Here is a 27,500-nt window from a genome sequence, read left to right on the forward strand (position 1 = left end):
AGGTGCTCCTATCAGGTCGTGGTGCCGCACCTCAGCCCCCCCGCCCAGGGGGGGATTGAGCACAGACCAGGCCTAGAACTGAATGTTAAATAGACTGTATGGAGCTTTTCTACCTGGCAGACTCTCGAAGCACTTCACTACTAGAGCCTCACGTTGACCCATTCGTACTCACATGCATGGACTGACGGTGGTGCAATGGCCAGCTCTTCGGGAGCAGTTAGGGTTAGGGTGTCTTGCCCAGGGACACCTCAACTCTTGACTAGGAGGAACCGGGGATAGAATCAGGAACCTCCCGGTTACCGGATGACCTGCTCCAACTTATGAGCTACTGCCGTGCTGGAACTAGCAAAATCACACAAAGCGATATTTAGCTAATCTAATAGTAACCGCAAATGTGTTTTATCTCCATAGTTCATTGTAATGCATGTAGTTAATCTGCTGCCCATAAAGTCTTCTGGATAACTTAACGTATCTTTGTTATTGTCCCGACCCGCCTACCTTCCCTTTCCTTCATCTCCCCGTTTGGAAGGTGCTTGAGCTTCAGCACAAGCAGCTGACCATTGGCCCTACGAGCACTCTGCGTCTGGAGAGCCCCGCTAAACGCCGGGTTCCTGAACAAGGCCTTGAGGAGGGGAGAGGATTGCCTCTCTGTGTGAGTGGTTGCCGGGAGTGTGTGTGGGGCTTTTGTTTGCTGGGGATTGTTGGTGTTTGTGTGGGTTCTGCAACAATTACAAATGAGCTCAGCTGCAAACATTTTGAACAGATTGTGTCAGCGGCCCCACAACCAAAACCAGACAGGTAAGTAGAACCTGTTTCATAACCAGAAAGGTTACTAGAACCAGAGAATGTCTAATATGAAGAGAACTGGCACTCTCTGGTGACTTCCGGTTTCTGAACTGGTTGCGGTAACACATCTCTGTCCATGCCAAGGCGCTCGTGGGCGAGTGCAGAATGAATGGGAGTCGACGGGGTTTCACCCTCAAATTCCACTTTTCTCAGGGTAATTTTCATGTAATTTTTTGTCAAGTAATTTGAAAGTCACATTCAAAAGGGGGGGGGGCTAAGATAAAACACTCAGCTGAATATTGAATTTTTTAAGTTCACTTATCTGTGCTAAAAATCTGTTCAAGATGATGACGTCACTGCCAGAGGTCCTGCTTTACAGCAAGTTCTGAGTCCCTATGAGTACTGCATATATAATATATATAATATACTTGTGGAGGGGGGCGGCGTCTGGCCTGTAGGGGGAGTATGGAGCACCAGGTCTGCTGGGGCGATTGGGTCTGATTGCCGACAGGTGTCCGCAATCAGACCCAATCAGGAAGTGTGTATTTATGTGTCTGCTCTGCCTTTCAGTAGGGACAGCCGAGAGCGACAGGCGCTCTAAGTGGACAGAACGACGGGCCGAATGGCAGAGAGCCTGGCCACCGTATCTACGGACCGAACTGTTGATTTCATTTCGGCTTATGATTTATTTGTTGTTCGCTTTGTGTGAAATAAAGCGAACCGGCTGAAAGAACGCCAAACCTGCCTCCGCTCACTCCTTGAACCTTGTTACAATACTATATATATATATATATATATACATATAATATATAACAATTAACTTGGACGGAAAGTCCTCCTTAAGATAATATTTCTGATTGTACTTCAGCTTCAGATGGCATCAAGTGGGGTCTCTCATCCTAATCAGTCGCAAGTCCGTCCCTGACCAATCAGCATTCATTAGCAGAATGCTAGCATGTACGGCCAACAACGGCCCAAACTGTAAGAAATCAAAAGGACATAAGTACTCATTCATTCAACTTTTGAACTATAATCTATATTGAACTTGCGGAATCTACAATAAAATCTGCAATATTTCAACGACAAGCAGGTGAAAGAGATACATTTAGCAGTCGACGGATAAAATCTTTGAACAAAGTGGACAACAAACGGTGATCATTCGTTCATTCATTCCTTTTGGCCCAGCAGCCATGGAAAAGAGGGGCAGTCACCGAAAAGGAAATGTCAAAAACCAGTAAACGGAGAGAAGCTATTTCCTGTTAGTGCCTTTCACGGCACCAACAATCAGTCCCTAACAACAAGAAACAAGCTGTTGAAGAGTACTCACACGTTGAAGAGGTTGAGGCCGATGCGGTACAGCCTCTTCCTCATCACGTCAGTGGACAGCGTGGGCGACTTGCAGCTCGCTGGGTTCTCACACTGGTAGCGCGGCAGGCTGAGGATCATCGCCTGCAGCGCCTCCTTGGACGAGGCCTCGGACGCCGAGCGCGCCTCCGTGGACACGCTGCTGCTGCTCATCTGCTCCGAGCTGCAGTCGGCCGGGTCCGAGCCGCTGCGCTGGGCCTCCAGGGGCGGGGCCTCCAGGGGCGGGGCCAAGGGGGACGCCGTGGCCGTGGGCGGTGGCGGGGGGGGAGGGCTGTGCTGTCGGAGGCTCGCGGCGGAGGCCAGCTCGGCCATCACCACCACCTGGGGCGGGCCGGCGGCGGCGGGGGCGGCCATCCTGTCGAGGGGGGTCAGCGGCGGCTGCTCGTCGTCCTCCACCAGCTCCTCCTCACTGGGGGGCGGGGCCGGGAAGTCGGCGTACTGGCATTCCTCTTCCTCCGGCTCTACGTCCGGGGGGGGCGGGGGTTCCTGCGGGGCCAGGGGGGGGTCTCCGGTCGGGTTCGCCAGGGACCCTACAGGCAGAGGGTCGGGTTCGTGGGGGGGTCTGGGCGGGACGAATGCGGGAGGTGAGGTGGTAGTCGAGTCGGTGGTAGTGGTCATGGTAGCGGTCGTGGTCGCGGCGGTCGTGAGCATGCAGGGCGGCGGGCCTCCTGCTGGCGGTACACAGTTGCTAAGGGCAACCGAAGCGGAGGACTCCATGACAGAGGAGGAGACGCGGAAGTTCTGGCTGTCGATCTGCACGGTGACATCCCGGAACGCCATCATCAGCTTGCTGGCGCTCCTCGACAGGTCGCCCGGGTCCAGGGGGTTCGAGAGCATCGCCGACTCCTTGTTCCCTCCTCGGTCGCCCTCTCTGCCCGCTACCCCCGTCCCGGACGCCGCCGCCGCCGCTGCTGCGGCCGCTGCTGCCGCCGCGCTGAAGGACTCGGCGGTGAACTGGTATCCGCCGGCCTCCTGCAGGGAGCACATGGTCTTCAGGCTCCAGTTGCTGAGCGCGTCGTCGATGGACTTGGCCAGCGACTGCACCTGCTCGGTGAAGGAGTCCTCCAAGTCGGTCAGGGAGCCACCTACCGCCGTGGGCAGTGATGGAGAGCGCACCAGGGGGACACCGGCCAGGCCGCAGCCCTCCGCCAGTGCCCGCTCCGCCGAGAAGCCCTCAGCGTTCTGCACGCGCACCTTCCGCAGCGAGATGCGCCGCGGCAGCCGGCTCTCCAGCAGGGAGTTGCGGATCTTCTCGAAGTTCTTGCTGAGCTGGTACTGGCGGAAGGCCGTCTGGATCTTGCAGGCGGCCCGGCGGGAGATGAGGTGGCCGCCGTACTTGTGCTCTAACATTTCGATCTGCAACACAAGACGGAGCAGGGAGACACAGGGAGAGGACGTTAGTTTTCTGACTGGAAGGGGTGGAACTAACAAAATAAGAGTCAGAGAGTATTTTTTCTTTCTTAAAGGTGCTATGACATGCCACCAGGTGTGGTGTGATTAGCCATAACAAGCCGTTCTGGAAATCTGCCCCTTAAGACATCACAGGTGTGCGTGTCCACCTAGATGTGTGACGGATAGATGAGCAACGTTTAGGCTGAGTAGGCTGATAGACCACTGGGTAGGCTGATAGACTGATCCATCTATCCAGCATCCATCTAGATGGACCACTTTTTCCAAAACGGCTTGTAACGGCTAATCATACCACACCTGGTGGCATGGCATGTTGTGAAAAAGCACTTGGGCCTTATTCACCTTGGGGAAGGTCTGGGTTCTAAACGCGGGCTGTTTCCATAACCCGGAGAGTTTTCAGAACCAAGATGAAACCAAGAAGGCCATTCAATTGTTGGTAAGAACTACCAAAATGGTGGCTTAGAATGTCTGATTTAGAACTTCTGATTAGCCATCCTTGGATCACTTTGGAGTATAACAGGGGGTGGAGAAAGAAGCTGATGAAGCTGAAGCTCTTGTGGATATGAATGTAAGAAAAAGGGTAATATGAGTGAGAAAACATAAGTGATGAATGACATTGTGGTCGTGAGAAGGAAAAGAATAGGACAGATGACAGTTCAATGACAGCTGGAATTGGATTTGAATTGATTTGTTTTTAGAATTCATTACAACATCCATCAAGCCATGATATTTCCTTTGTTCACTATGTTTTGATGTATTTCAGTTGGGTCAGAATCTTTAAAAGGTCACAATCAAGTGTTAGCCGGCAGTAAACAGCTGACCTTTGAACCTGCTTGTTATTTTGAAACACTGTTTAATGGAACACTAGTCTCTAAGAAACCAGATTCAATTTTTATATATATATATAATAAATATACTAGACAAATCTAGGCTAACGTATACATTATGAAGTTATATTAAAAGGATCTGCTATAAGATCAAGTGCTAGATTCTGCTTTATATTCCGATCTTCCCAGAAGAGGGATAATCACCCAGTGAAAGTGCACCATCATCGGAGCGCTGCCCCCTACCCTCTTCCATTACCTGGCACAATCAGGAAATCTTTTGCATACTTTGATCTGAGATGGAACTTACTCAGCTCTCCCTTTCAGAACTTCCTCAAGGCCACTGAGACTCAGGAGACTGAGGAACGGAGGATCATTCTGTGGGGCCGTGATACCGCGGAAGGTGTATGTACTGTATACTGACTGCAAAGACTCATGATCCATGATCCACTCGTGATTCACGATACACATAGGACCCCCCCCCCACCCCCCCCCCCCCCCCCCAACCGCCGTTTTTCCCATCGCCGTGTGAATGCCAGACTCCCACAGGAAAGGTCTTCAGAGAGGCGCAATGACACATCTTATCTCCACCCCCGTTTAAATTGTACTGAAGAGACTCATATAACAAAGGAGTGACGCGTTGAGAATATCAAAGCGGATGCATGAATAGGAATCTGCCTTTCACTCCCACCTCGTCAGCGCTGGAGTGGTGAGTTCCACCACGCGGAGGAACGTCCGGCTCTCGCCCGCCGCAGACCGGTCCGACCGGCCGTGCATATTCATGACTCTCTAATGAGCCGTCTCCTCTGATCGCCCACTGATATAACGAGGCTGCCCTTATCAATATGACCGCTCGCCCCGAGACGGACGCGTGAGTCCTTTTCAGAAGACGAGAAGGCGAGAAATGAGCCTGACCTCATCACTCCGACGGGGGTGAAATAACATTCTACAGCGAGCGCCGTGGACGGCGTGGACGGCGAGGCCGGAGCCGTGAGGGGCGTCGCTGACTCACTCCGAGGGTTTCATGGGATGGGATCCACCGGGCTGACTCATCTGTTAACTGCCGTCTCTCTTCTGCTGCACTGGGCTCCAGATCCGAGGGAAGGATTTGGGTCACGTCGTTTTTATTTTTTTTTCACGCTTAATGTGTGTGTAGTGTCTGATACGTGTTGCCATGTCAACAGGCTGGCTGACCAGCTGGCCAAGCGGGAGAGAGTGTGAGGAGACAGGAGACAGGAGAAAGGAGAAAGGAGACAGGAGACAGGAGACAGGGCTGGAGCGTGAGGGAAATGGCGGGGATGTGGATTGAAAAGAGGACGCTATTCGTTTGGGGGTTTCAGCGAGAGAAGAAGCTCAGTAGCTTAGTGGACGGTTGTGAATAATTTATGAGGCGAGAACCAGGGCAAATAAAAATAAACAACAACAACAAAGGCATGAAAAGGGACAGATAGGCCAGGAGAAAAGTTGTAGGACGGAGTTCTAAATGGAAAAGTTGAGCAATCAATTGATCCGGCCTGGAATAACAGCGTGTGAGTAATGTCCCTGATCACTTTATCAGACATCAATAAGGAGCAATTATTCCAGAGACTTCATTGAACTGACTGAATGATGATGTCACTGTGTTCAAACATTGCTCATCAGATCTACTTTCACAGCCGCATGCTCGCTTTAGCTTAAAATTGGATTTTCTTGCCTTTTTCCCCGGAGGGTGGAGGGGTTATATTTTTTAATATTAAAAACGTTTAAAAAAAAACTTATATTAAAACGTAATTAATATGTAGAAAGCCAGTGATGACTGCAGAAGCTTTCTAATAAAAAGGAGAATTGTTTTAATTGTCAGCGTAAAATGGATAATATATAGTTGTATAGTATAGTGAAAATATATATTCTTTAAATAAGAGTATTGTATGTTATAATCGTCAAACTGAAAATAAATATTGGTCACTATTGCGTTTGCATTTGCATCAAATCTGCTCTTTAACAGGGGACATTCCAACATACAAATACCAATATCAAATAGAAAGATTCTCTCATTTCAAACTCAAACAGACAATTCTACAGCATCTGATATATAAATGTCACTGCAATGAACATTAAACAAATATTATGCTCATTAAGAATTCCTACTGAATTACTCATTATTAGTTAAGTATTAATTAACAACACCCCAAAAGGTTGATGGTTACATAATGGCAGATATATTATCTTGGATTTGACTTTGACCTTTTCTTGTGAGGATGATCTGACATTGCAACAGACAGGGGAAGTTAAAATCAAAATCCTAAAGTTTGGTTTGATAATCGATTCACCCCAGAGCCAGTCCTTATATCAGACATTTAGTAGACGTCATCTTTAAAAGCCAAATCGTTGTTTCAGGTAAATTGTATGTTTGTAACAGAGGGATCTTCCACTGGTAGGATGGGGGTGCTCAATTATTGATCCCACCACCGTGCTTGGCCTCTAGAAAGAAAGCCTATAAGATACAAAATATATTTTTGGGGGATAGAGGTTTAGGTATCCAATTTGCTTTGTTATATTTTTCTTTCAATAAATCTTTCATTTTTGTGGGAAGGCTTAGCTCAGGAGGTAGAGTGGATTGACGTGTAACCGGAAGGTTGCTAGTTCCTTCCCTGATTCCTCCTAGCTTATGGCGCATTTCCACCGCAGGGTGAGGGTCGGTTCAGTCTGCAAAGGTGCGGCACGGGACGCTTTTCCACCGCCAAAAGTGGGCGTGACCCGGACTGAGCCATATTGAGCCGTACTCGTCTCGCAGTACTCCTCCGTTGAGGTACTGAGATGCCTGAAAGGGTCCCGGCAAGTTCGAGCTACACACGCCGTCTGTTGTCCTTTCCACACGACAGGGGGATAACAACAAACAAACACAGTACCCACGAGGTATTTCTGGACAACAGCGAAAGCTTCGTTTATTGAAGAAAATGTTGCGCAAAAGTTTGCTGTCCTTCTTGGACGTCATTGTTGCTCTTTGTTCATTGTGTGCGTTCTTCTCTTTCCTTGGATTTATAAGCAGGCTACACTGTGTCGGGCTGCTATGAGATCACGATGCTTACATAGCTGCCGTGGCTATCGCCGTCCGGCTTAAACCCCACCCTACCATAAGGGTACTGGCGGCGGTGGAAACGCGACACGTAACCGAGCTGGGCCAAACCGCACCCTCACTACTGGGCTGAGGCGTGCTGGGTCCGAAGCGTACCCGCCGGTAGAAATGCGCCATTAGTGTTGAGGTGCCCCTGAGCAAGACACCTAATCCTAACTGGGTTGTATGTACCGTTGTTAGATGCTTTGGATAAAAGTGTCTGCTAAATGTAAATATAAACGTCCTTATTATATGTGTGTACCCCTTTCTGCATTGGCACTATCCTATCGTTTTAATGTTGCATTAGAGCACATTCTAGGCCGTAAGTGTAGAAGGTGACACAATGCCAGGAAAATAAAATTTCAAAGTTTGGCAAGCATTTGGAAACCATTTGAAATGAGCAAAAAAAGTCAAATGCGAACTGTGTCAACCGCAGCTGTCGTATCGTTCCGGTGCTGGTGAAAGTTCTCCTCTCGTCAGTTCTCCGCTTTTCTGCTGTTCAGCTAAACTGAATGATGCCACATTTGTTCTGTATGCTGAAATGGATCATTCACACACATTTACGTTTTGGATCCGTCAAAAACCTCTTCTCTTCGTCGACGGGGTTTGTCATGAACGGGGATGTGAGTGGCTGATCAGACAGAATGGGGCTCTATATCTGTACACAGAACCACAATTGTTTGATTTTTTTTTTTAGATGTATTGTATTATTTACGGTATATCACAACAGTTATACCAGTACTGGGACTTTTAACTCTACATGTATCACTCCGCCAGGTGTTTCTAATAACCAATTTGAATCACACATACCACTAAAGCAACTGCCAACAGACTTTTATTTCACTGTTTGCAGAATACTTGGCAACATCCAGATACTTGTACATGATACAAAGTAGCTGGTGTGCCGTATCATAACTATAATCCACGTTCTTCTGTAAGACTTCCTGAGTGGCTCCTGCGTCAGAAGGAACCCACGCTCTGGGTGGGGACGGTGGTCTGGGGTTTGATCAGGAGGGACCTTTGTATCTACACCCTGGTCCATTCACTCTGGCCCCAGATCAGTTCCCCTGTGGACCCCCAGAAACGTCTGGACGTCTGCACGGGCAGAAGATCGATTTCACCCGTGATGGAGGGGCTGTCGCGTCACTGACGGAGAGAGCAGCAAAGTGAGAGAGGAGAGAGGACTCCTGAGGTTGAAACGCTGGGTGTGTGTGTGTGTGTGTGTGTGTGTGAGGGGGTAGAGTGCTTAGTGGGGGAGCTGAGGTCAAAGTACCGGGCGAGGGCTGGAACACAGGAGGGAATTGCGGCTGGTGAAATACTAATACGATTTTTTAATGCGTTTAATGTGATCTAGCCCTTGGCAATGAAATCAGTTTCTGTGCATGAAAACTGGCAATGTCACCCGATGTGGCCATGTGGAAACCTTCAGCGGATCATACACAATGTACAATAAGATTATCATCGTCAACACGCAACCGCACAGGAGATTTAAACATTGCTTAACAAGTTGGCCTCGGTGCAAATTGAACACCGTGAAATTAAAAAAGTTGGGGCGAATCACAATAACTACGTTTGAGTCGCATTTGCTGGGCTAATGAAAGCACAATTTAGGTAAATAAAAGTAGAGGTACATTTAGGAGCGCTAGCTTGACCTTTCATACGATACGTGCTGGCCATCGTCTTCTGAATTTAATTGAATCCCACTTTTCTCTTGTTCTTCAATATAAACAGAACCCAACGTGACGCACGGAGCACTTTAGGCTGTGAACCCCCACTGCTAATCCATTAGCAGCGGGGAGTCCACAGAGAGGAGCGAATCAGCTACATGAGAGATAGCGGAGCTACAACCAGGGATACGGACAACAGCGTTTTGTTTCCATCAGAGCACCGTCCGCTGGGTTTTAGGACCCCAAATGAACCTGACGAGTGGTTCAGGTGGACGACCTTACCTGGCCGGAGAGCTGAGGACTGGGAAGTGGAAGCTGGATGGAGGGGGATGGGTGGAGGACTGAGGATGGAGATGGAGGGGGTGGACCCTGAGAGATGGACCTTGAAAAGGAGAATGTAGGAAAGATCTGGTGAAGATGCCCATGGTGTCAATGAAACAGAAGGACAAGGAAGGGTCATGCGGAAATACATATAAGCAGAAAGTCTGCTTTTACATAGCTACGTATATGTAATTAGAAACACATAAAATACATATTGGCCTTCATCTTCCTCATGGTGCCTATAGGACGATAACATGGAAATTAAACATCCATTCGACTATTGACATGACAATAAACTGAATAAAAAAGACAGACGTAACTCCATGGAAATATATACACAATGTTGATTTATGATTTATGTTCCATGTCTACATGTCTCTCTACATGTGGTGCGCGTTTGTGAGTGTGTGTGTTTGAAAGAGAGACACACACACAGACATGCACTTTCTCCACTCACACAATAGGATAGATGCTAGTAACAGCAGTAAACCAGATCCATAGGAGAGAGGGGGGGGGGTGGGGGAGACCAAACTAGCCCTTATTCCTGTCGGGGGAAGGAGGGACCAACTCAGGACGTTATGACGAAAGTTAAATTATAAAGATGGAAAATATGACGAAGATGAAGATGGAGAAGAAAAGGAAACACACAGCTAACCTCCATGAGCCCCCAGGAGACCCCCACACAGCGCTGACACAGAACGCCCTCTCTCTCTCCGAGCCGACAACGGCCAATCCACGTTCAGAACAGACGGAACAAACAGAGCGGCGGCGGGCCCCACGGACCCTGACAGACCCTGACAGCCACGCCCAGCCCCCCCCCCCCCACCGTCGTGGGCAAAACAAGACGACAGCTCAGACGCAGCTCAGACAGCACGGCGAAACTCACACAACACCGACGACCACAGGACGCACAGTACACATAAGCCCCGCCCCCCGTCCCACACACAGCCCTACCTGCTTGTTTTTGAGGTCGAGGGACAGCTCATACTCGGAGGTGGCCGAGTGGGAGCTCCCCCTCAGGGGGGAGGCAGTGTGGTGCAGGCTGGCCCGCCGCCCCGCCCCGCCTCCTTTCACTCCTCCCCCCTCCTCCTCCTCCTCCTCCTCCTCCTCCACATTCTCCTGCTCCTTTTCTCCCCCTTCCTCCACCGCCGCCCCGCGCTCTGCCAGTGCCTCCTCCTCTGGTCTCCTCCCGGACTTCTCCTCCTCCTTCATCCCGGAATCTTGCTGCTCCTCCTCTTCCTGCTCCTCCCCGCCGGTGGGGTCTGCGAGGGGGTCCGCGGCGGTGGGGTCTGCGAGGGGGTCCGCGGGGGGGCTGTCTCGCACGGCCTGCTCACAGGGCCCCTCCTCGGGAGCAGGACTGGCCGGGGGCTCTGCCCGGAGCTCAGGCTGGGCCTCCAGCTCTGGCTCTGCTTCTGGTTCCTGTTCTGGTTCCTGTTCTGGTTCTGGTTCCTGATCCTGTTCTGGTTCTGGCTCTGGTTCTGCCACTGGCTCTGGCTCTGGTTCTGCCACTGGCTCTGGCTCTGGTTCTGCCACTGGCTCTGGCTCTGGTTCTGGCTCTGGCGGGGGCTGTGTGGGAGAGTGTTGCTGAGGCTGCAGGTGGGGGTGCAGGTGGGGCTGCAGGTGGGGCTGCAGGTGGGGCTCAGGCTGGGCTTGATGCTCCTCACACTGAGGCGGGGGCCGCAGCTCCCCCTCTCCTCCCTTCCCATTGTCCCCCAAAGACGCGTCTACAGGAGGATCATCGCTGCAGAAAGGAGGAGAAAACTCAAAGTGAGGCTGCTGACCTCTGACCTTCAGTCTCCAGGCTGTCTGCTGCTGGCTGAGGAGCGGACGCCCGTCTCTCTCTCTCTCTGTCTCTCTGTCTCTCTGTCTCTCTCTCTCTCTCTTTCTCTCTCTCTCTGGGGTGGGGGGTGTGGGGGTGGGTGTGGGGGGGGGGGGGGGGGTGGGTGTGGGGGGGCGCTTGCTGATATGTGTTAAGCAGCTGCGTGCTACCACCGAGGCCCTCTCTCTCTCTCTCTCTCTCTCTCTCTCTCTCTCTCTCTCTCTCTCTCTCTCTCTCTCTGTCTCTGTATGTCTCTCTGTCTGTCTAGAGGGACACACAACTGACAGACAATGAAAAGGAAAGGAACAGATTTGTAAGAGTTTAAGAGGTTTACAGCAAGGGAGCGCTGACCGAAGCACAGCACGGCAGAGACAAAGAAAGAGGAAGAAAGAAAGAGGGGATAAAAATGAAGATAAAAAGCATGTACAGACTTCAGAAGGAAAGTCCACAAGAGGAAATGTGAAGAGACGAGAAAAAAAAGAAACTAGGACAGCCAAAAAAGTTTGACGAATGCAAGACACATACACACACACATACGCACACACACACACACACACACACGTACACACACACACACACACATACGCACACACACACGTACACACACACACACACACACACACACACACACACACACACACACGCACACACGCACACAGACAGACAAAGGGAATAGTCGTGCAGCTAACCAAGTCTGGAGCTGGGGTGGCTGCACTTACAGATTCCAAAGGGAAGTGTTAAGAGTGTATGGATTTCAAGCAACACATTTTTTTCTAACACTCACATATATAAATATATAATGCACATGTTCATCTCAATCTCAGTCCTAATCCTCTTGTTCATGTATTACATTTGTCCCTCATAGTGAAGGCCTTATATTCAAGCTGCAGCACTTTCAATTATTTCAAAGTGCTTGCAACTGTGGCTGAAAATCACATTAACCAAGATTTAGATAAGAAAGGAAAAAGAGTTTCCCGGCTTGCTTATTGGATGCGGCGAGTCAACGAAAAGGAAAATGAGGACATTTGGGCTGGCAGACACAGAAGAACTAGAGAAAAGCTCAGGGGGCTCAGTAGCGGAGAACCATAAAGTGGAATCCAAACAGAAACTAACTTCCAGGCTCTCGTTACACACAGAAGAATTGTTTTAGCCATTTGAAAAATACTCGGAAGATGGAAAGGCTCTCCTGCGTCATCATTTCAAAGCGTGTATGCACATTACACATTCATGCGTATCTTTGTGAGTGTGTGTACGTGTGTGTGTGAATGTGCTAATCTTGTGCGAATGCACAAGATTGAACTGTTGTTGCCCTCTCCCATTCCCTCCTGGTCCTTTGTGCGATGGTCTCGTTTTATCTTGACATGCGTCCTGGAAAGCAGCGACCGCATAAGACGATGTAAACATAAGACGATGTAAACATAAGACGATGTAAACAGGGAGCCTGCTCCTCCGGATCCCCGCCGCTGCCGGCCTGTGTGTGCTACGTGTGCTACGTCTGCTACGTGTGCTACCTCGTGCGTGTGCTACGTGTGCTACGTGTGCTACGTGTGCTACGTGTGCTACCTCGTGCGTGTGCTACGTGTGCTACGTGTGCTACGTGTGCTACCTCGTGCGTGTGCTACCTTGTGCGTGTGCTACGTGTGCTACGTGTGCTACCTCGTGCATGTGCTACGTGTGCTACATGTGCTACGTGTGCTACATGTGCTATGTGTGCTACCTTGTGCGTGTGCTACCTTGTGAGTGTGCTACGTGTGCTACATGTGCTACGTGTGCTACCTTGTGCGTGTGCTACGTGTGCTACATGTGCTACGTGTGCTACCTCGTGCGTGTGCTACCTCGTGCATGTGCTACCTGTGCTACGTGTGCTACATGTGCTACGTGTGCTACCTCGTGCGTGTGCTACCTCGTGCATGTGCTACCTGTGCTACGTGTGCTACATGTGCTACGTGTGCTACCTCGTGCGTGTGCTACCTCGTGGCCGACACACACTGTCTGAATCACACGCAGAGCGGCCGCTGAGAGGGAGCGTGTGTCTCCATCGGGGATCCAGCTCAGCTCCAGCTCCTGAGATTGGAGCTGGTGGTTCTCCTGCATAATGAAGGGAATAACCTGTGGGTCCGCACTTGGCTGACGGCCCCCTGCCTAGAGACCAAGAGATCAATTTAGCTATATATTTATGTATACACAAAAATATACTGACTACTAGACTATAACGCCCTTCTCCAATTCCTGTGATTGGAAAAGGATTTGCTGATGATTGCACTGCACTTTGTTTACCATCTGCCCTTAACAGCTGCACCTCGGCACGCGATAAACGTCCAATCAAATTAGAAGGCTCAATGTACATGAAGTATACAGGTACACACACACACACACACGCGCACACACACATACACACACACATCCTATGGTGCTAATGGGATTAGGGTATGAGCTATGGTTTCAGAACGTGTGTGTGTGTGTGTGTGTGTGTGTTGGAGTGTGTGTGTGTTGGAGTGTGTGTGTGTGTGTGTGTGTGTGTGTGTGCGTGTATGTGTGGTGTTGCCGTGCGTGTGCGTGTGTGTGTGTGTGTGTGTGTGTTGGCCTGCGTGTGCGTGCATGTGTGTGTGTGTGTGTGTGTCTGTGTGTGTGTGTGTGTGCTGGCGTGCGTGTGTGTGTGTCCATGTGACGCCATTCAATAGCGTTTAAACCTCCCCACTCCATCGTCCTCTAAATCCGTCAATCTCCCGCTCTGCATCCCAAATCCTCCCCGACATCGTTCATCCACCTTCCTCGTACCACCTCCGGCTAATCCCTGCCCTCTGCTCTCCCCCTCCTGCCCGTGTCTCTCCCTCCGCCCGCTGTGACGGCTCGGGAGCGCTCTGATATGTGGGCTGAACGCGGACCGGAGGAGCTGTGACGTCCTCGCCCTCCCTGACCTCGCTGTCTCTCTCGCTCCTTCTCAGGCTGAGGGACGAATGCCGCAACGCCGCAACGTCGCAACGCCCTCGCTTACGTCCTCGGAGTCCGCGGACGCCAGTTAACCTCCCCAGGGGGGGGGGGGGAGTGAAGAATGAGCTGAAGACGATGTCAGAAACATGGGGGGACCCCTCTATCGGAAGTCCCTCCCTCGCCTCTCGCCACTAAGAACAATGTAACGGAAAGTCCCGCCCCCTCTCTCTCTCTCTGGCTAATGACACTCATTCGGAACGACCCCGTTCCAGAAGTTACGTCGTGACATGAGAACGCCTGGCAGCGAGGTTACTGCCTCCCTCGATCTCACTCCTCTCTCTCTCCCTCTCCCCCTCTCTCTCTCTCCCCCCCTCTCTCTTTCTCTCTCTCTGTCCCCTCTCTCTCTCTCTATCCCCTCTCTCTCTCTCTTCTGTCCCTCCTTCTCCCTCTACTCCCTCTCCCCCCCCCCAAGTTTGTCAATCATAAAGTGTCTGCAGACCGTCGCTCGATGCAACAGACCCACTCCCGGATCAGCCACTAGGGGGCCCTGGGGCCCGGCTCTAGGCCTCCTCTGGGCCCCCAGCCTTCAGGAGACGGTGGGCCCCCTATCATCATTGTAGTTTGCTAGAATGGTGCATCCTCGCAGACGGATTACCAGTGGCGTCACTAGGCTGTTTTATTCGGGGCTAAAGCCCCGGATCAAAATGAAATAGCCCCGAATCAATTTTTGTTTGAAAAAAATAATAATTAATTAAAAAAAAAAAAAAAAAAAAGAGAATTCAACCTTCCGTCCCCCCCGTCAACAATGTCCGCCTGCGATCGTCCCACTGAGCCCCGGATGTTTAAGAAACCTAGAATCGCGCCTGCGGATTACCATACATATGATACAGGCCCCACCCCCCCCCCCACCTCACCGGCCCCCCGGGGTGACGGCTCAGACCACAGCCCAGCCTGCTTTTTTTTAATAGTCAAATTTTAATAGTCGACTAGTCACCAACTATTGAAACGATTAGTCGACTAATCGGATAATTATAAATTTTTTCTTAAATTTAGCATGAGGTTACTTTAATTATGTGGCAAATGATAATAAACACAAGAAAGATGGGTACTTCAATGAAAAATGCATCTTTTATTCAATATATATAACAGAGTTAGTAACTGAATTACTCTATAATAAAAGTAACTAGTTACCAGGGAAAGTAATAAAGTAGCTTTGTAGATACGTGTGTCGTTGTGGGATGCTTCATTAAATTAGAGTTGCTTACAACGGATGTCGACAAAGTCTTTGAATGTGATGTCGACACATTCTTGCCTTTGACCTCAATGAATTTGAAGTAGTGCTTATATCTCCACCTTGAAAATGCCAACTTTTCATCGGATTGCTCCGAACTCGCCATTTCTACTGCTTCATCGAATCTGTTTGGTGTTTGTGTGTGCGTGTGCGTGTGGCACGTGTATCCTGGCTTGTGTGTAAAAACACTGGCTCCGATTGGCTACCATGAAACACGACTCTGCCTTAGCCAATCATAATTGCTTATCTCTTTGTTAAATCCGGTCTCCTCACTAGCAGTTTGTGTGTGCAGCCAGGGGTGCGTTCGGATTACACAGTATATTCAATCAATTCATAGTAACGCACCGCATTTAACTGTCAGTAACAGTAACGGCGTTGTAATGACGGAAAAATTAATTAGTTAGATTACCCCGTTACTGAAAAAATAACGCCGTTACCTAACACCATTATTTTAAACAGCGTTATTACAAACACTGCTCGGATGAAGCGCTGGGAAGGATTTAAGCACACGGTTTCCACTCCGCGGGCGTAGTTATCCACCGAGATAATAATTAAGCCAATACGTTTAACAAAACGTATTGGCTTGAATGTTACTTGAATCTTACAGAGGCGAGTCAGACTCCGTTTCGATTAACTGTCCGACGTGCTTTCTTTTTAAATGTTCGTGCATCACCGAGGTTCTGCTGTGATATGCAAGGTCTGCTTTGCAAACCTTGCAAGTAATCTTTTTATTTGCCGTATCCAGGCTAAAATGCTCCCAAACTTTAGAAGTTTTGATATGCGTAACTGCTGTGTAGGACGGCGCCATTTCTGTATACGTTACCGCTCGGCAGAGACGCTATTGCGCATGTGCGACTCTCGGCAGAGATTGTAATGAAGTGAGATGCCTCACTCCGTTGGAAAAACACGTCTGGCGACAATTGTCGACAATGAAATCTATTATCGATTTTTGTCGACAACGTCAACGAATCGTTGCAGCCCTAGTTGTGGTAGAGGAATAAACCCTGCCGTGGTTTATTATTCCTTACAAAGGCCGCCCAGTGGGGATTGGGGGTTGGTGGTTGGTGGTTGGGGGTTGGTGGTTGGTGGTTGGGGGTTGGGGGTTGGGAGTTGGTGGTTGGGGGTTGGGGGTTGGAGGTTGGAGGTTGGGGGTTGGGGGTTGGTGGTTGGGGGTTGGGGGTTGGTGGTTGGGGGTTGGTGGTTGGTGGTTGGGATCCTAGAGTGCCTGAGGTGTTGCTGTACACTACGTGTTGGTGGAGCTCACGTAATGGACTGTACGTGTGTGTGTGTGTGTGTGTGTGTGTGTGTGTGTGTGTGTGTGTTTGTGTGTGTACGTGTGTGTGTGTGTGTGTGTGTGTGTGTGTGTGTGTGTGTGTGTGTGTGTAATGTCCCATGTTAAATCCTATTACCCTGGTTTTGGCTACACTTGGAAGAGAGAATGTGTGTTCTGTTGCATCACCGCTACACAATATCGCCAACACTATAGGAGTCCTTATGTTTCACTCTTGCTTGGCTCCACAGCCAGGACCAAACTTTGGTGGATCGATTTTCCCTCTTTAAAAAATGCGCACACAAGCAATCGATTGAATCATGAATTATTGCATTCATCAGGGGTGTAACGGGACACGTATTAGTGCGGCACCGCTTTGGAACAGATGTTCGGGACGTTACAGATGTGTACCATACCAAATGCAAACTGTAGGCTTGTTTTGCGTGTGGAATAGAGGCTACTTAAATCCCTGTTCCCACACTGACAAATGAAGAGGCATACTACACACACACACACACACGTACACACACACACACCAACAGCACGCCTAGTGCTTAGCCCGTCATGGCGGAGGAAAATGCAAATGCATTGAAGTGTCTCCGTTAAAATGAAGGTCTCCTTTTTTTAGAAAAGTTTGACAACGGATGAAGACAAGACGAGAGCAGCAAAAAATAAAGCGTGAATTCTATAAACCGGGGTATCTGCGGAACCGTGACCTCTGCGTGACACCCCTGCATTCATGATGCATTCAAAAACTTTGGGATTGTCGGCTAACATAAAGGATTGCTTCTTAGGTAATATTTTATCTCTATATCTCTATATCTTTATTTATGTTGGAGCTGGATGCATGAAGTCGTCAGACCAGGTGCTTGCTGCGTTTGCTACTCGCTTGGTGTCAATATTACCCTCATGCCCCCATCGCTCAAACCTGATCCATCGCCGCAATGCGACAGGACCGGACGACCTCACCGCTCTGACCACGTGGAACTGGCCAGTTCCACGTGGTCAGAGCAGACGGTCAGTTTCAGCCCTTACCTCCCAGCGATGTTGTCACAATTCACTGAATCAGAAAACAATGAGGGGGGGCATGGGGCGGGGCGTGGGACGGGGCGGGGCATGGGGGGGAGGGGGGGCGGCTGCCGGTTCCTTAATCAGCACAGCATGTTCTGTGTGACCGGGCAGCAAGAGGCCGCAGCGATACACACGGTGACTTTAATCACCTTCACTGCACTGCTTTCTGCAGCCTCATCAGTGGGGCGGTGCACCCGGCTGGCAGGAATACACTAGCAACCCCCCCGGCACCCCCCCCCCCACCCACCCACCACCAGCCTGCCCTGAGCTCTGGAGGTCACACACTCTGAGCCCCCTGGTGGTCGGCGTGCAGAACGGCCGGGCCATAATTCAGAAGTAATAGTTTATTGTCTTTGCACGCTTTACTATCGTCATGAAATTAAGATATCGTTATGGACCCGTCATGATAGCTAGGTTTATAGAATAACAATGAGAAGATATGACCTTCAAGTGATCAAAATATGGTGAATATGGTGATCGGAGAAAATGGAAAACTATTCCAAAAAACAGAATTTCCAAATTTCCACACACTGTTATATAACCGGTTGCGAATGGTATTTTGAAATCATAAGCATAGAGTGATATATATTGATATGATTAAAATTCCTAATGATTATCGTGATAATACGATAATCAATAAATTTGTTTTGTATCCCGCCCGGCCCCGGAGCAGAGAACTGCGTGAGCACAGGTCCGTCCTGGGCCAATGAGATCCCAGATATCACGTGTGTACGCACATTTAGCTCTGCACCCTCCAGCAGCTCCTGCTCCTCCTAATCCCACCGTACACGAGGGCCACCAATCAAACATGGCCCCCAACCGTCTTGTCACACTAAGTCATCGTCCCCTTTGCGTCCCAACCGGCCTCACCCTTCACACTCCCCCTCCTCCTCTCAACCTGCCTCGCCCTCCCTCACCTCCTCCTCTGCTCCTTCACCCCTCATGGAGAATGAATCAGTCCATCAGGCAGAACACTGGGCTGACTGGTAAGCAGAATATTCTGCATAAATCAGCGTTTCCCTCCTTCTCCTCCCCTCCGCTGCACAAGAGGAGTTATGTGTGAGGAGGGGTGGATGCATTTGCAGAATTTCATTCGCCGAGCCGTGTTTGAAATTCACCAGATCCTTTCGGGGGGTGGGGGGGGGGGGGGAGAGTGAGACTTAGTGCCACCTTGTCATCCAGGGATTCCAAACTGGAGGAGACATGCTGGGGTAATGCTGCTATCAGTTTGTAAACGCTGCTGTTTAAAAATAGCGCCCGCATTCCCGTTGCACACACAGGAATGATCTGTATGTGTGTGTGTGTGTGTGTGTGTGTGTGTGTGTGTGTGTGTGTGTGTATGTGTGTGTGTGTGTGTGTGTGTGTGTGTGTGTGTGTGTGTGTGTGTGTGTGTGTGTGTGTGTGTGACTGTATGCGTCCTTATCTCATGAAGCGTGTCTTTGTATGTGTGACTAACGTTTCATGCAGTGGAAACATTACACACACTATTCACTAATTCTGGGAGACAAACATAAAGAAACACCTAGAAAATAAACTAATCCTTCCTCACTAGGAAATAAAGGTTGTTCCAGGGAATGTTTGAGGAATGAAAACATGAGGAATGCATACAACAGGGTTTATGTCAATAAATCTTATTTTGTTATGTTTTGTTATGTTGTGCTGTTGTTTTGTCATTGCTGAAGAATCGACCATGTCAAGTTCCCATCACATTTCCCCGTTCACTGTAGGAACGTAATGGGCTTTTTGGACAAAATATAAATACAAAATACTATACACTATATAGATGTAACCTGCCATGTGCAAAACCCATTTGCTGGCCCAGCTGGTGGTGTCCCCTGCCGGCTTTCCTCTTTCCTTCTTTTGGGAATGAATACAACAAGCGGAGGCAGGTGATGAAGTGAGTGCTAGCATAACTCGGATCGGGAAATGTGTCTGCCGAGGTACAGCTGTGGTTAAGAGTGCGGATGTAAAATGAGTTTTACATGATTTTGGGAATATGAGGGGAAAAGTATGTCAAGATACTGAAATGAAAATGGGGAGAAGTTGTTAAATTTTTCAGCATTCCTAACTTCCCCTAAAGCAATTTTTTATTTGTGTCTGATAAATACTTCCCCTGTACTTCCAACATTATGATATCATAGCCAGCCCTGTCCAAGACTGCAACAGATTCACAAGTAGCTGGCTAGCGTGATCAAGACTTTAGAACGATCAAATTGAAATCTTCATCAATTCAAATCACATTGCACAGGCTTAAATTTCCTGTGGAAATGTGCAAGTAAGTAAATCTCTAATATAATTGTACGTTGTTTTTCAGAACCTTTTCCAGTATAGTTTATTATTATTATTTTTCTGTTGAGGTTATCTCATCTCTGTTTCAATATATTAATTCTAATGCTCTGCCAAGATCACATTTGCAGGCACTGTTTTAAAATGGAATTTGCATACAAATATGTAATATGGCAGATGGTGTTTCAACGCATGGTAGTCTAAAAATACTTACCTACTTAGTGCATGTATATTTAAAATAAAATAACTACATAAACATTCTCCCATCTTTAGTTATGTGGGAGTATATTTATCTGTTTAAGATAAATACGGTTAACGTTTTAACTAAAGAAAGGATTCATTTATTACTTTAAGTGAGTGAGCTGGACCGAGTTCGCATTAAGAGTCAGCATGGCACAAGAAGCGAGCGAGAAACGAAGAGGGCACGAAGGAAAGAGAGAAAATGGAGCCCTGAAAGCAAAAGATGACGGAAATAGGGTTTTGAATATAGGCTGAAGATGGATGGCCATGGCAAGCTGCCAGGGACAAAAAGCTGCATCAATCCAAGTCAAAGCCTCAGATTGAATTAGCTGCTTATTAAGAAGCAGCAGCAGTACGCATAAACATTCAGGCGCCATAAGCACACACACATTACTGGAGCTAATTCTATCATCAAGACATATACAAACACACAGAAACACTGACCGGCACGCATGCATGCACAAATACACAGACACACACACACACACACACACACACACACACACACACACACACACACACATATGCGCAGACACACACACACACACACACACACACACACACACACACACACACACACAGACACACACATAGACACACACACAAAAAATCTGTCATAAATCCACGTTTATCACCCATGCATCGTGACTGTGACCTTCATTTGTCCTGTCTCTTTCGTTACAGCTCCACTCCCCTGTAGCATCGGCAGCACAACCATAAACAAACAAAAGGCCCATTGGACATCGCTGTCATGTGAGCAGCCAATGGGAGGCCGGAGGTATGTGATGACGGCCGCACGGTGCAGATCTCCAGCGGGAGAGACATAGCAAGCAAACAGCCACGACATCTTTAAATCATGGAGTCAACGGGAGGGGGAAAGGGGGATTTTCTTCCTAGTTCCCTGAATCGAAGAAACATCGTCTAACAGGCATGTTGGTTGTAAACACTAGCTAGGTTGGGGAACTGAATGCGTTCCGTCACCCAGCTAGTGTTGAGAACAACATGGAACCGAGATGGTGATGGGTGAATACGGCCCATGCCCTGTTCCAGCACAGGTTAACCAATCTAACAATTGATGAAGGAAACACTCTGAACTCCTTTGAGAGACGTACGCATTTGTTAAGCTCAAAAGTGCAAAGCCTACATCTTGACAACTCCATAAGCTTGTCCAAGTGAAACATCTGTACGATATGCTTCAAATCCCAACAGACACCAGATGCTCATGGGGGAAACCCAGTCCAGGGTCTTTCTGTTGAGCTCAGCAGATCAATTGGTGAACGATCCATATGTTCCAGAGATGCCATTCACAGTGGGCGGACCAATGGCAGCGATGATAAATAATACTCATAGTCACAGGGGAGAATACTGTGAATCGACTTGCAGAAAGTCTGGGTAGGTCTTTAATCATCTTCTATGGTAATGCGCAATCCATACACGATGAGAATTCAGAAGCAATTGCCAAGACATCTCAAACAATGTTGACCAATTTAAGATGCAGATGCAGTAGCAAGCCCAGCACAAGTAAACACGATAGCGAGCGACTCTCAACACAGCAGGGGGGCGGACTCCTTTACCTCACACTCAAATGGAAAGAAGTTGTATTCCCGAAGATATTTCTCCTCTATAAGGGAATAAACGGAGATGTCATACCTGTGGGCCCACTGACAAAGTGCTGTCAATTGTACACACACACACACACACACACACACACACACACACACACACACACACACACACAAACACAAACACACACACACACACACACACACATCTCAAGCCTCAATGAACCCTGCAGTATTCTCTCCAGAGTCCAGGACGGACTAACAGGTCGACTCGTGAAATATGCAGACAGGATCCAAACTCAACCTCCTCAAATAGCCGCTGCATCTAGATAAAAACCAAGAGACAAATAGAGAGAGAGAGAGAGAGAGAGAGAGAGAGAGAGAGAGAGAGAGAGAGAGAATGAGGGAGAGAGAGAGAGAGAGAGAGAGAGAGAGAGAGAGAGAGAGAATGAGGGAGGGAGGGAGTGAGAGGACAAGAGAGAGGAGGACAAGGTGGAGGGGGGGTGTGGGGGGGCACAAATAGAGAGATGGAGAAAGAGAGAGCAGAGCCAGGTCGGAAGATTTGCATTATTGATTGAACATTGGCGATGCTCTTCCCATGCAGGACTCAAGGGACACTGCTGAAAGGTGTGTGTGTGTGTGTGTGTGTGTGTGTGTCTGTGTGGCAAGGTAAATCACATAAATGCTGTCTTGGCCCGAGGTTCCCAGAGCTTTATATGCGCTGAATGTCACCTCCGTGTCACCTCCACACGTGTGCCTATAAGTGCTCTATTGGAGCGCTGGTGATGGATGCGTCGTGTCTACACTCTGCTGTGTTTTCCCCTCGCCCCGACGTCCTCCTCGCCAGTGACAGAAAACAAACCAGAGCCGGCGTCCCGCTTTTTTTTTTCATTTGGGAGCCGTAGGGCGGAGGCGACACCAAAGAGCAGACTGGATCCGCTTCATGTGAGCAAAACAAACCCTCATAAGAGTGTTCCTCTCCGACTTCACAGCGCCGCTGCCTCGCTATGTGCGTCTCTAGTTAGACAAGGCGAGAGACGTGTCCCGGGCTATTTTTAACACCTCATCGTCGTGGAAACGCCTGCTAATCAAGGGGCTGGCAAGGCAGCGGAGGCAGGGGAGGAGGGCGTAGTCGAGAACCAAAAACAACAGAGGAACGGAGCCCTGCTGGGGCCAGGAAAAGTGAGGAATGGAATGAAAAAAAAAAACGTGTACAGACCCCCACTCCATTATTTAACGGGCAGATGAGCAGACAATATATGCTGTCGATCATCATGCCGTGAGTTGCTATGGATACAGCTGCATTTCAGCGGGGGAACCCTTTCGCTGTGTACGCCAGCCGTATATAAACACACACACTAAGCAGTCATTTCTGCTTGCAAGGACCATTGATTCAAACAGAAATAACTGCCCTGCCAGCTGATTTAACGGTTCACTGGTTCATTTTCAACCGCTATTCTATGTTGTTTTTATCCTGGACCTCTGAATCCACATGACTGAGCTAATGTGAGTATATTGGTTTCTCAGAAGCCTCTTTGCTTTCTCGTACAGCCGTAGCTGTTCCCATATTCTTGTTTTCGGCCGGGATGTCTTCTGCCTCAGAAGTTTAGCTCGGTTTAATTCCACAAAAGGATGCCATTTTGGTGGATGCTTCTTTCCAAAGCGTCTTACAATATCACAGGTGTAAACATAGAAGGAAAATAGTGGGTGGCTGAAATGGGAATCCAATCCTCAGACTCTGAACTACTCAGAACTACACAGGGCCCAACCAGTTCACACTGGCCCTATACTGGTTATATACACAGGGCTCAACCAGTTCACACTGGCCCTATACTGGTTATATACACAGGGCTCAACCAGTTCACACTGGCCCTATACTGGTTATATACACAGGGCCCAACCAGTTCACACTGGCCCTATACTGGTTATATACACAGGGCCCAACCAGTTCACACTGGCCCTATACTGGTTATAGGGCTCTACTTTAGCCTCCACATTAGGCCAAGTACGAACAAAGCAAAGGGAACATAACTAAAACTCCAACCCAGCTAAAACCAGTATGACAAAAACAACCTCACCCATTACACATGTGTGCTTATGTACACTGCACGTACACCGTGGGTGTTACACCAAATCACTTGTAAATGGAAGCAGCAATCTGCTAGAAGCAGCACCCTCAACTGCATCTTAATGTCTCTTTCTGCTCCAAACATTGCCTCTTTCCCTGTCTGAGCTCGCTACGGTTAACACCTGCTGGATCTGCCTGATTTTCTGCATTAACGGGATGGCGTGTCAACTCCTGATTAGAAAACTGTTTGTGCAGACGCACAGGGAGTGCTGTTATGCAAACACAAACACTGCTGAGAGCCTTGATGTAAGGCATCTCTAAGGTATGTATTTGTGAGAGAAGGCTTACATACATACATATATACTAATACATTTTCTAGTCGATGTACGATGTGTGTTCTTAAAGGGCTGACCTTGCTGTGTCCAGTAGTAGATGTTATGTAAGGAGGGAAGGAATGAGGAAGAGGAGATAAGGCGGAGGAAGTGTACGACACAAGGCCTCAGTGAAGTAGGAACAATATCCTCACATCCACTTTGCAAAATAAATAAAGGCATCGTTAGAAAATGAAAATGGGAAATAACAGGCTGTTGATGTGAGATATAATGCATCAGAGCCATATATTGAGCAGGAAAGAGATAATAAACACCAAATCAAGAAAAGGCTGCCGAGAAAAATAACATTAAAAGTCTGAGTAGTAGGTAATTGATTATCCTCTTGCTGCTCACAGCAGAAATAGTAAAGCACACGCTGCCTCGAGTGATGAATTCCCAAAGTTTGAAGAAATACTCTCTGTGAACAACAATGATTTATTCCAGGGGAGGACTTGTTTACAGGGCTGCTGACTGTGTGAAAGCCAGAGTCTGAGCAGAGGCACGTGGCATCGGATGCCCCGTGGCATCGGAGGATAGGAGTGGACAAACACTGATGCACTAATGAACCCTGATGGGGGAGGAAGAGCGTGATATGGAAACACCCGGTGGAAGGATATTGACCAGTTGGGGAGCTAGAGCAGATCATCTGACAACCAAAAGGTTGCTGGTTTAATCCCCTGCTCCTCCAAGCTAATTGTTGAAGATTCCCTGAGCAAAACACCCTAAAGCTGCTCCTACCAGCTGTCTGTTCCCCTGCTTGGTGGATGCCACCTCCAGTGAGTGAAAGTGTTCCAGGCTAGAATGGAGCTGAATCCAACTGTATGGTTGAAGACCATGAAGGTCTGGTGATGGCATTGGGAGACCAATAGGGGGCAGTCATCCGTGTGGTCTGTAGTAAACCTACAAAGCCCGAACACATCAGAGGCCTGACATCTTTACAAATCACCATGTGGGCTACACCTATATCCTACATCTTTGGTCCCATTGTGTCCACTTAAAGGCTCAAATGGATTCACACTTTCAACCATAGCACCAGGAAAGACTAAGGATATTTTTCACAAATGGCTCTCTAGCTAGCTTATAAACAACACTAAATGCACAAAAATGCATATGTGTACCTCACTTGTGTATGTTGTGTTGCAAGTTTTCTTTTATACATTATTTTTTACTTCTTCTTCTGATTTCCAGACGAGCGTCCACCCCGCTGCATGGAGAGGAGTCGGGGGCAACCGCTCTGTCTATTCTGAGATGACCTTTTCCAAGGAGAGTTTCTGTGCCAATAGACATGTTAGGATATTAAATTCTCTTCTGGCCGTGTTCTGGCTCGTAACGTCTGACTGGCACTGGACGTTACGCACCCAAGCAGAGGGTTTATCAGAGGGGGAGGGACGGAGGCATGGCCCAACAGCATGGCTCCATCTACACTCAGTGACACATTCTCTGTGCACAGAGACACATGCACAGGGCCTTTCTCGCTCACACACGCACACACACACACACACACACACACACATATACATATACACACACCGGAATATCCACGCCGTCCAAATCGTTCTCCCCTCATCACTGAACTTACTTTCTGGTGGGGGGGAAGGTAGAAAGCAGTGGACGTATTGGTGGTAAACATACAGTTGACCCCATAAATGGCCACTGTTAGATGGGCAATAAGAGAGAGAGAGAGAAAGAGAGAAGGAGAGAGAGAGAGAGAGAGAGAGAGAGAGAGAGAGAGAGAGAGAATGCAATCGTGCGTGTGGTTAGGTAACAGTACGGCCGAATGTAGAATTTCATTGAAGGGGATGTGACCGTTTCAGGGGGAGGAGGCCGACCGATGTGGTGCGTTGGGGCGTTGGGGCGTCGCCCCGATGCGAGACGGGCCCAGCGGTGATGATCATGACAACGAGCAGAGACGAGGGCCGCCTCTTGAGGAACGAACGGTTTGGACATGGTGTCTCCGCCGCTAAAGGTCAGGTGTTTCAGCAGAGGGAACTCGCTCCGACAAGACAATGATTCACGTCCTCGCTCACACGCTTCTCGCCCCCCACGAGGGTCTCTTCAGCGTCGGGACAATATGAGGGCCAATGCTCAAACCTTTGACTTCAATGGAGTCACACTGTGATTCTGAGAGTCCGTTCAGACGGGGATGCGCTGATGCCGCCTCATTCGCTACATCTCACTCCAGGGGAGTGAAACGCGCGCAGAGTCAGAAACCGTGGCCAGCGTGGTGAGGGGTCCAGGAATAGGACGCGTGGAACGTGTGTGATGGGTCGGGTTTGTCTTTATGATGATGTTGCGGTGGCGAGGGGGGAGACTGACACATCCTGACACCTCCGCCACACACTGCAGAGGAGATGACTCACGGCAACAAAGAGAAAACGCTGGCGTCATGGCAACAGTGGGGAACACTATTTCAAGACTCACTCAACAAAATGCTGGTGGATGGGGCTACGATTTTGGCGACTTTCCATTTTCTGTGATCTGAAATGCAATGAAGACCTGTTGTTTAATTTATGCCGAATGCTTTCACCTTGAGGTTTGTGATCGTGAGGATGATGGTGACTATAACGGACGGAGGAGGAGATGAGATGAAACCAAATGGGGTATCAGGGAGTTTTATCAGATGTCTCTCTCAGTGGCCGCTCCTGATACTCCTCAGTCTCACATCTCACTGCACCAGTGACGCGCCCAGAGACGAGACAGACATTAAAAGGACGTCTTCTTCTCAGGACGAACACAGTGTTCCTCCTCATTACCTCTCAGGCCCCGCCCACAGTCTGGCCACTCATTCCTTCTTTCTTTCTTTCTTTCTTTCCTCGGTATTCATTCTAGAAAGGGGCTCATTACAGTGATCCAGATGACAGGAGGAGACGGCCGCGTTTTGGCACGTTCACCTCCACCCCCCGCCCACTCCCCTGCCCGCCACTTATCCTCGCTCCACCTCCTCCTCCTCCTCCTCCTCCTCCTCCTCCTCCTCCTCCTCCTCCCGGCATTGGCCTGGCGAGGCAGCGCGTCAGGGCGGGCTCTCAGGGGAGTCTGTGGGGACGAGGAGTGCGTGCGTACTGGACCGCGGGGAACCACGTGTCCCTGAGCAGAGAACAGGAGGGAACAGGCTGTGCCTTGTGCC

General features: G+C 49.0%; 1 protein-coding gene across 1 annotated transcript in view; it reads right to left on the reverse strand.

Annotated features, from left to right (window-relative positions):
* The window catches only part of iqsec3a (IQ motif and Sec7 domain ArfGEF 3a), a gene marked incomplete at both ends in the record, with an annotated part of 85,894 nt that overhangs the window by 31,826 nt on the left and 26,568 nt on the right, over positions 1-27,500 (reverse strand). The window contains 3 exons of the mRNA XM_084483300.1: positions 2,114-3,507; positions 10,422-10,916; positions 11,001-11,208. Of these exons, the coding sequence (XP_084339426.1) occupies positions 2,114-3,507; positions 10,422-10,916; positions 11,001-11,208 (2,097 nt within the window). The remainder of the gene's footprint in view (positions 1-2,113; positions 3,508-10,421; positions 10,917-11,000; positions 11,209-27,500) is intronic.

This window comes from Micromesistius poutassou (genome assembly GCF_964030765.1).
Source record: "Micromesistius poutassou genome assembly, chromosome: 18".
NCBI lineage: Eukaryota > Metazoa > Chordata > Actinopteri > Gadiformes > Gadidae > Micromesistius > Micromesistius poutassou.